This window comes from the organism of the source record quoted next, unplaced genomic scaffold (genome assembly GCF_019419815.1).
Source record: "Pyrus x bretschneideri cultivar Hongxiangsu unplaced genomic scaffold, Pyrus_bretschneideri_v1 Contig40, whole genome shotgun sequence".
Lineage (NCBI taxonomy): Eukaryota > Viridiplantae > Streptophyta > Magnoliopsida > Rosales > Rosaceae > Pyrus > Pyrus x bretschneideri.
Window position 1 is genome coordinate 1,348,747 of NW_025999724.1, and position 9,418 is coordinate 1,358,164.

Here is a 9,418-nt window from a genome sequence, read left to right on the forward strand (position 1 = left end):
ATTAAATTTAATGTTGTATAATGGCTTAGGAAGTTATAGGATTTTTTTTTATAAAATAGAAGTTATAGGAAAAAAATAGAATTTAAAAAAAATATATGAAATAGATTTTGTAAAATAGAAGTTATAGAAAAAAATACAATTTAAAAATAGAAGTTATAGGAAAAGAAATTTGTAAAAAAAAATAAAAAAAAAATAAAAATGCAAAAAATAAAAAATAAAAAATAACTGCTAGCTAATGTCAGCTAGCCGTTGTATTTAAATTGTTGATCTAGCATTCCTGTCGGATATAACCGACATGAATATATTATATTGATGTTGTTATATCCGACAGGAATACTCAAATTTCTGGACCAGCCGGTTGGCCATTTGGCCCTTGTTTATCCAGTGGGGCCCATGAGCTCTTTGGCCTAACCCTCGTTTGGAGACAATTTTTGAGCGTTGTTCGGCCATCTGGCCCCTCTGGACCATTCGGTTGGAGATGATCTTACACAATAAGTTTGCGGGAGGGTGTTCCCAAAAGAAAAAATGTAGTTTCTTTTCTAAATGTTAAAAATAGAAGAGGGCTTTTGGTACTTTGCTGAGTGTTTGGCTGCCAACATAAGTGCTTTTAGGATCAGAATATCATAATTACAAGACATTCCAAGGTCCTTAATTCTTTATCGATTAAACATAAGTAAAATTCCACAAACGTGAAAAATGTAGGATAATGGAGATCAAAATTTCTCTTGTTTTTGTGGAAAAAGAAAAGAAACAACTTGATTGACTATTGAGACGACAATGGGCCCCGCAACCAATATTTGTTTAAGAACTTAATACTTTTCAAAGACGGGTGATGGCTCGTGGCAATGCTATGCTATTGACTTGTCCATTCTTGAATTAATTTTCTTCTTTTTTTTCCCATATGTTTTTTTAGGGCTAATTTGTCAGATTTAAAAAGATTTTCAAAATTTAATTTTTTTCGCATTACATCTTGAAGTTTTGAAATTGTATCAGTTTACAATTTTTGTCCTTTTGAATATATAATACTCCATTAAATTATTGAGTTTTGTTTTTGTTTTTATGTTTTTGTATGGGGTGCAATTTTGGCTTATATGGGGCTAACTAAGATCTTACACTTAATATGTCATTAGTTTTTCTTTAGCTGGAAACTTTAATGAAAAACTTCCGGTACTGTTCATTTTAATGAAAAATCACATTTTTACACTAAAAAGTTAATCCTGGTACTATTCACTTTATCCTTTATTTTGTTCTTATAGTTAAAACTCAAAGTTTTCAAACTCTTTTCATTAGTTTTCCTTTAGTTTAATGAAGAATCAAACAATCAACTTGACCAAAGACAAAATTGTTACATTTTAACATCTTATGGTACAAAATGAGAAAATTAAAACTTTGTAGCCCATTTTGATGGTCACCCTAAACTTCAAGAGAGTGAAATGTAGTTAGTTCTACTTTTTATTGTTTAATGAGCTAACAATATTTACAGCCTCTAAATTTGAGGTGATGAGGTTTTAATTTTCTCACATACAGTGATCATGTGTTCAAAGAATACAAAAAATAAAATTTCATGATCCATTTTAAAAACCATCCTAAATCTCAAGGTGTGTGAGACAATTCTCACGCATCATTTTTAGCTTCTTACACACTTTTATTTATTTATTTATAGTCATCGGATTGAATTAATCAAACGCAAAAAAACTTAATAAGTGTGTGAGAGAAGCTGAAAAGGATGAATCACTACAGGATGACTCATTGGTTGAGGACGAATTACAGGCCCATATTTCACATGACACGTCTTATATTAGATTCCTAGTACTGGTGAATCACAGAATGATGGGCGAGGGAGACTGAAATGCCTTTTTGGCCCCTGAAATAGTAGATTGCCATGACAAAGTTACCATTTTTTTTTTTAATTTTTAGGAAAAAAGAATATAAAAGGAAAACTAATGAAAATGATTTGAAAACTTTGAATTTTAAGATAATGACAAAATAAAGCATAAAGTGAATAGTACTAAGATTGATTTTTTAATATAAAAATGTTGTTTTTTATTAAACTGAATAATACAGTAAGTTTTTCGTTAAAATTTTCAAAAATAAAAAGTTGAAAAGGATGTCGTTTAAACTTCAATTTTGATTATAGTTTCTATGGGTCCACAGTTTTGATGCCACTTCAGTCAACGATTGCTGAAGATGCCTTGCTGAGCTGAATGTGAAAACTCCAAAAGGATCAAAGCAAAGACCCAGAAAGAAAAGATGGTTTCTTTTTTTAATTTTCCCACTTTCTCTTTTGCTGCTATAAAAATTTACCTCAGAAATTAAAGGAACGGGTCTTTTTGTTTTTGTTTTTGGTTTTTTTTTATTTTCTTTTCAATCAGGCCCTTCAAAGAAAGGGTCAACACTGGGGCAAAGAGGGAGTCTTCAGTCTCCCCACAAGCTTAAAAGACAACTTATTTCTCAGATTACAACTTTCCAAATTACCCAAAAGAGAAAAAAAGAGAAAGAAAATCCCTTTTATTCCTCTACTTTTGAAATATTCTCTGTATTTTTGACAGGGTTTCTGTGGTGAACTGATTGCCAATTTTCCCGGGAAAATTGGGTGCATATCCCTGGAAAATTGTGGGGAGAAGAGTGATGGTGCTGTGAGTTTTTGGTGGGCATGAGCTTTTTCTCAGGTATGTCTCTTGAACCTTATCTTCTTCAATCAGTGAAGACTTTTGTGCTGACTAAATGGGGTCTTTGGAATTCTGGGTTATTTGCATATTTGATGTTTAATGGGGTCCTTCTGGATTGCAATTTGAGCCCAAAATTGAAGAAAGAAGGTGGAAAATGAAGCATTATTAATTTCAGATTTTTGAATTAGGACTACAACTTACTAGTATTTGTGCTTTCTAATTCTCTGTGTTGCAAATGCATGATATTTGTTGCTAGGGTCTGCAAGAAGTAATTGTTTTTGGGTTCGCTAATCGTTTCTTCTGGGATTTAGTGTCTAGGATAGTTCTGTTAATTCGGTTGTTGAGAGAAGTAGGAAAAGAAGAACTAGTTTTGGTAAATTACAAATTTTTCTTGATTTTTTTAATGAAACAGGGGACCTAGACTTCATTAGAGCCAATACAGATTTATGAACGAGCTTGCTCTCCGTCATTTAATTGTTGATAAACTAACCAGAACGACCTTTCTTTTGTTCACTGAGGAAATGGAAGGGATAGTGAAGAAACTGGCAGTTCTAGTGTGACTTCATGTTGTTTTGATTTCTGAAAAATGGGTAATTGAAGACTAGTGAGTAGATTCGGGACATTGAGCAGGAGTGGAACCCTCAATGTGTCGAATTAAAGAGAATACAAGACTTAATTCTCAGCAACCAAACAGAAAATTTATAAGCAGTTTTCAGTTTTGTGTGATTTTTATTTGGTGCTCTTAATTCTGAGTTGGTCCATATGTGTGTGAGGGAATACATTCAAGTGTAATCATTCTAGTGAAGCATTACTAAAACTAAAAAAATACTGTGATATTTCAGATTGAAAGGTATATAGAGAAAAATGGAAGGTACAGCAGGCTTGAAAACTATTTCGGATCAGAAGCTCGAGGTTGTTGTCCTGCAAGGCTTCTGCTTTTTTTGTCAGTTGTGCAATCAAATGGAAAATGAGGATCTCACTTCCTAGTGTTAGTGAGTTTCAAAATGTTGGCAGTAGACTTGGTTTCAAATGCTGCATCTGCTCCGGCTTCAGAAATCATTTCTCAAATAGTGGAGGCCATTTTCGAAATTTCAGCTGCTGCCAGGGACGTCCTTGTTAAGAAGGATACATTTAAAGAGCTTTCAACTTATCTGGAAGGGATAGTCCCCATCTTAAAAGAGTTGAACAAGAAAGCTGTTCTTCATTCTGAGAGCTTAAACAATGTTATGGCCATTCTTAACCGAGAAATCAGAGGTGCAAAGCAACTGACACTTGAGTGCAGGAAGAGAAACAAAGTGTATCTCTTAATGCATTGCCGAACAATAGTTAAGCGCCTAGGAGACATTATGAAAGAGATCAGTAGGGCTTTAGGTCTTCTTCCCCTGAGTTCACTAGATCTTTCATCTGGCATAATTGAAGAAATTGAAAAGCTTTGTGATAATATGCAGCGAGCTGAGTTCAGGGCAGCAATATCAGAAGAAGAGATTTTGGACAAAATCGAGTCTGGAATCCAGGAGAGAAACGTTGATCGTTCTTATGCAAATAATTTGGTGGTTCTCATAGCAGGGGCAATCGGAATCTCAACTGAAAGGTCAGTGTTAAAGAAGGAATTAGAGGAATTCAGGAATGAGATAGAAAATGCTCGGCTGAGGAAAGACCAGGCTGAAGCTATACAGATGGAACAGATAATTGCTTTATTAGAAAGGGCTGATGCGGCTTCATCTTCTAAGGAGAAAGAAATAAAATATATGATTAAGCGGAATTCTTTAGGGGCTCAACCATTGGAACCACTTCAATCATTTTATTGTCCAATCACCAGGGATGTTATGATGGACCCTGTGGAAACTTCTTCCGGACAGACATTTGAGAGAAGTGCTATAGAGAAGTGGTTTGCTGATGGGAACAAATTGTGCCCCCTGACCATGACTTCTTTGGACACATCAATTTTGCGGCCCAATAAAACTCTCCGACAATCCATAGAAGAATGGAAGGATAGAAATTCAATGATTATGATTGGTTCCTTGAAATCAAAACTCCAATCTGAAGAAGAAGAAGAAGTGCTTCATTGCCTGGGTGATTTACTAGATCTCTGTAAAGAAAGAGAATTGCATAAGGAATGGATCATACTGGAGAACTACATACCTATTCTCATTCAACTTCTTGGTGTTAAAACTCCCGAGATAAGGAACAATGCTCTTCTCGTCCTTTGCATTTTGGTGAAGGATGGTGATGATGCGAAGGTAATACTTTGTTTACTCTAACTACATCATGTGCTCTTTTCTCTCTCTCTCTCTCTCTCTCTCTCTCCCTCTCTCTCCCTCTCTCTTTCTGCTGTGATATTATTTTGATGAACAATGTTCTTCATTTTCCTACACATTTGATTTTCTTAAATCCTTCCTGTATGGCTAACCTTAAAAATAATGATGCAGGAAAGAATTGCCATAGTTGATAATGGCATTGAATCTATTGTTCGTTCACTTGGGCGCCGTGTTGAGGAAAGGAAGTTAGCTGTTGCATTACTTTTGGAGTTATCAAAAAGTAATTTGATAAGAGAATACATTGGGAAGGTTCAAGGTTGCATACTCCTATTAGTTACCATGTCCAACAGTGATGATAATCGGGCTGCCAGAGATGCACAAGAGCTACTGGAGAATCTGTCATTCTCTGATGAGAATGTTATACAGATGGCGAAGGCAAACTATTTTAAACATTTGCTGCAGCGTCTCACTACAGGTTCTCTTATATTCTTTCATCTTGATTTCTCATAAATGCCTTATACAGGACCTTTTCTTTGTTTTCTGGTTGTACACTCATACAGATTGTAAATTACCAAAATACATATTTTGACGCTAAAGTTGCAACCTTTAGTCAACCTAGAATTGCGAGTTTCAATTTTCAATTTCTTTTTTTTATTTTTTTATTTTTATTTTTTTTTTATAAATTTTTTGCTGCCTTTAGTAATATATCTAACTGGTACCTTCTATTTTTCATATTGTTTGTAGTCAAAAGTTTAGCAAGTTAAATTTTATCAGTGCAATTTATTCTTCAGCGATCTGATTTTTCACCAAATCCAATTGAATTCCATTAGTTTACATTTTTGCATACTTGATATGATTATGTAAAATTCAATTTATACATTAATATGTCTTTTAGTTTAGTTTATGAAAGCTTAAACGTGTTCTATCTATTGTATGTTTATACTTAAGATAGCCTTAGGTATGCAATGGATTTTCAGTTTGTATTTGGCACATTTTATGTGTCTTAGGGGTTCATCTTATGAGTAAAGAAAGTTATTTGCTATAACTTTTGTCATTTCTTTTATTCAGGACCGGAGGATGTTAAAATAGTCATGGCATCAAATTTGGCGGAGATGGAGTTGACCGACCACAATAAAGAATCTTTGGTTGAAGGAGGAGTAATGAGTCCGCTTCTTTACATGGTCTCACATGGTGACATTCCAATTCAAATGGTGGCTGTTAGAGCTCTTAGAAACCTCTCAAGCTTACCTAAAAATGGTCTACAGATGATTCGAGAAGGTGCAGAACGCCCATTACTTGACCTTCTTTTTTTAAATCTTAGTCCGTCATTGTCAAGTTTGCGTGAATATACAGCAGCCACAATTATGCAACTCTCCATGTCAATGGCGTCTCAAGAATCCAACCAGACACCCATTCCATTTTTGGAATCAGATGAAGATATTGTCAAGCTTTTCTCTTTGATTAGCTTGATGGGGCCTAATGTACAGCAAAGCATCATTCGGACCTTCCAAACCTTATGTCAATCCCCCTCTGCTACAAGTATCAAGAGCAAGTTGATGCAGGTGTGCATCTTATTTTACAAGAGATTTTAATTTCAATAAAAATTGCTTTCCTGCACGCACAAATCTACTAGTAGAATATTAACGGGATTTAGAGGTTTGAATATAAATGTGCCTAGTCTCATAAGCACTTGGGAGGTAGGCGAAGGTTCAAAGGGATATCAACTGAAATTATATGAAGTGAAGCTTCAACTGACAGGCCTTTTTCTTTCCTTCTAAGAAAATGCAATGGGATTTATCATGTTTTGCAATTAGTAGTCATCATCACTCAACTTTCCTCCATTACCCTCTTGCGCTAACAACTGGGGTAGTGTATGCACAATTTAGATTTGTGATGCACATCCAAATTCCCATACATATAATATATGCAAAAAGAAAAAGAAATTAATTGAGCTTTACTAAGAGAAGGTTGTATTTATAGAATTTATTGATATGTTTTGAGTTATTGTCTCCTTTATGGGTATACCATGTTCTTCTGGGTTGATTGAAATGTGAAATTAGGAAATGTTAAATCAGAATATTCCCAGTTCTTTTTCTACAATTTATCTGATAACCTGACATAATAACATCTTTACCACATGCTAATTTGATTTAATCTGCTTCTGCTGGACAAGCATTGTATAAGCTTTCACTGATTTTGTTACTTTTACAGTCCTCGGTTTTACAAGTATTGGTTCAGTTGTGCGAGAATGATGACCTAAACCTACGAGCAAATGCTGTAAAGCTGTTCTCTTGCTTAGTAGAACGCGGCAGTGAAGTCACCACTATCCTGGAGCATGTGAATCAGAAGTGCATTGAGACTATACTCAAGATCATCAAAACTTCTGATGACGAAGAAGAGATTGCTTCTGCAATGGGCATTATCTCTAACATTCCGGAAAACCCCGAGATCACACAGTGGCTTATGGATGATGGGGCACTACCTGTCATACTCAATTTTCTTCAGAATGGTTCCCATAGAAATCAGTTGATAGAGAATGCGGTCGGAGCCATTTGTCGTTTCACTGCTCCAACAAACTTGGAATGGCAAAAGAGTGCAGCTGAAGCTGGCATTATCCCGTTGTTCGTACGTTTGCTGGAGTCTGGAACCTCATTGACAAAGGAACGTGCGGCCATATCTCTTTCTCTATTTTCAAAGAGTTCACCACGGTTGAGCAGGTCTTCACCTAACCGCAAAGGATTCTGCTGCTTCTCGGCCCCACCAGAAACCAGATGCCCTGTTCATGGTGGAATCTGTGGCATTGTTTCATCATTTTGCCTTGTGGAGGCTGGTGCAGTGGGCCCACTGGTTAGAATTCTTGGGGAACCTGATCCCAGAGCTTGTGAGGCCTCTTTAGATGCGCTATTAACTTTAATCGAAGGTGAGAGACTGCAGATGGGTAGTAAGGTGCTCACAGATGCGAATGCCATCCCACCTATAATAAAATTTCTTGTTCAACCATACCCTAGTCTGCAAGAGAAGGCCTTACATGCTCTAGAAAGAATGTTCCGGCTGCTGGAGTTTAAACAGAAGTTTGGAGGCTCCGCTCAGATGCCTCTTGTTGATTTAACTCAGCGTGGAAGCGGTAGTGTAAAATCTATGGCAGCCAGAATACTTGCTCACTTGAACGTGCTTCACGATCAGTCTTCTTATTTCTGAAGGAGCTTCAAATATTCGGCTACGTGTCATTGATTTGAAGGTCAAGCATAAACTCACCCCTGTGCTCAAACTTGGCAACGATTATCAAACATGGGGACTGGTCATGTAAAGTAAGAGAGAGCCCTTCATAGTTTTATAAGAAGGCGAAGCATGGTTCTCTGTCCAGCATGCCCATCATCTGGTTTTGGCGACATGGGATCGGAGGGACGCAGTTGAATTTGTCTTGACACGGAGTAGCAGCTTCGAGACTGAAACTGACAATTTAAATTGTGCTGCTCTTACATAGAAATGAGGTGTCGCAGGAACTTGGTTTCCACTTGTATATTTGAAGCTTGATTTGTACGTTGGTGTAAGGAGAAGAGATCATTGCAAGCCACCAGTGGTAGCCTGGTAAGGTAAGCTGAGATCATTTTTCGACGAAAATTAAATTCTTTTTCTACTATAGGATGTGGATTCTTTGTGTATACATAGGAAACGTTCAAAAAATTCACGATAAATTTTTCGAGTAAGTTGTGTCGTTTATATCCTTTCATATGAATCATATTCTCTTTTAATTCAATCTTCAAGTTCTATTTTCATTAAGCAATGAATTTGTTTTCCTACTGATCATAACCTTAGATTGTATCATGCTGTCTTCTCTTTCTTTCATCTCAATTTACTCCTCCTCCCTATTAACTTAAGAACCTCATCGATGAGTATCACCGGCGCGGATATCAAATTTATGAGGAGCCACTCGTTCGGACTCAATGGAACAACACCGAACACGTCTGCGAGAAACGGATGTAGAGGACGAGGCAGTGAAGCCCAAATGAGACCGACATGGCAACCAGAAGCAGCTCCGAGTTGGTTTCTTCATTATATGAATCTCAGCTGGGTTAAAACCGAGAGCTGTTGCGTCCATCGGTATCCAGATTTACTCACAGAAGCTGCACGGGTATCATGCATTCGGGTGTTTCCTAACGCAGCAGTCAAGTTATGGATATGACCTCTCCGACATTTGAAGATATCATGTACCCGCAAATGGACGGTGAAAGAGAGAGGATGATGAACAAAGAGATGTACCGGATAAAAGCTTTCATGATAGTGTAAACAGCCCGGCCTTCTGCAACAGCGGAAGCAATAGTACTGAAATTATCATCTGCCAAAACCATATCCGAAGCTTCTTCCGCAACCTGAGGTATGAAGCATGAAGGCTTAGAAGTCATACCGCAAGGCCCAAAGTTGATAGCGGCACCGATGTTTCGTGTGGGCAACAATGGTTGCCCCGTGCGCAGGCCCGCTTCGTTTTGCATG

At 36.8% G+C, this 9,418-nt stretch overlaps 1 protein-coding gene across 1 annotated transcript; it reads left to right on the forward strand.

Moving 5' to 3' along the window:
• The first annotated feature begins 2,184 nt into the window (after positions 1-2,184).
• LOC103964247 (U-box domain-containing protein 43) lies at positions 2,185-8,703 on the forward strand. Its single transcript, XM_009377161.3, has 5 exons — positions 2,185-2,669; positions 3,512-4,909; positions 5,099-5,402; positions 5,996-6,489; positions 7,139-8,703. Exons 2-5 carry the CDS (start codon positions 3,674-3,676, stop codon positions 8,123-8,125), a joined length of 3,021 nt encoding a protein of 1,006 aa, XP_009375436.2. The 5' UTR covers positions 2,185-2,669; positions 3,512-3,673; the 3' UTR covers positions 8,126-8,703.
• The last annotated feature ends 715 nt before the right edge of the window (positions 8,704-9,418 follow it).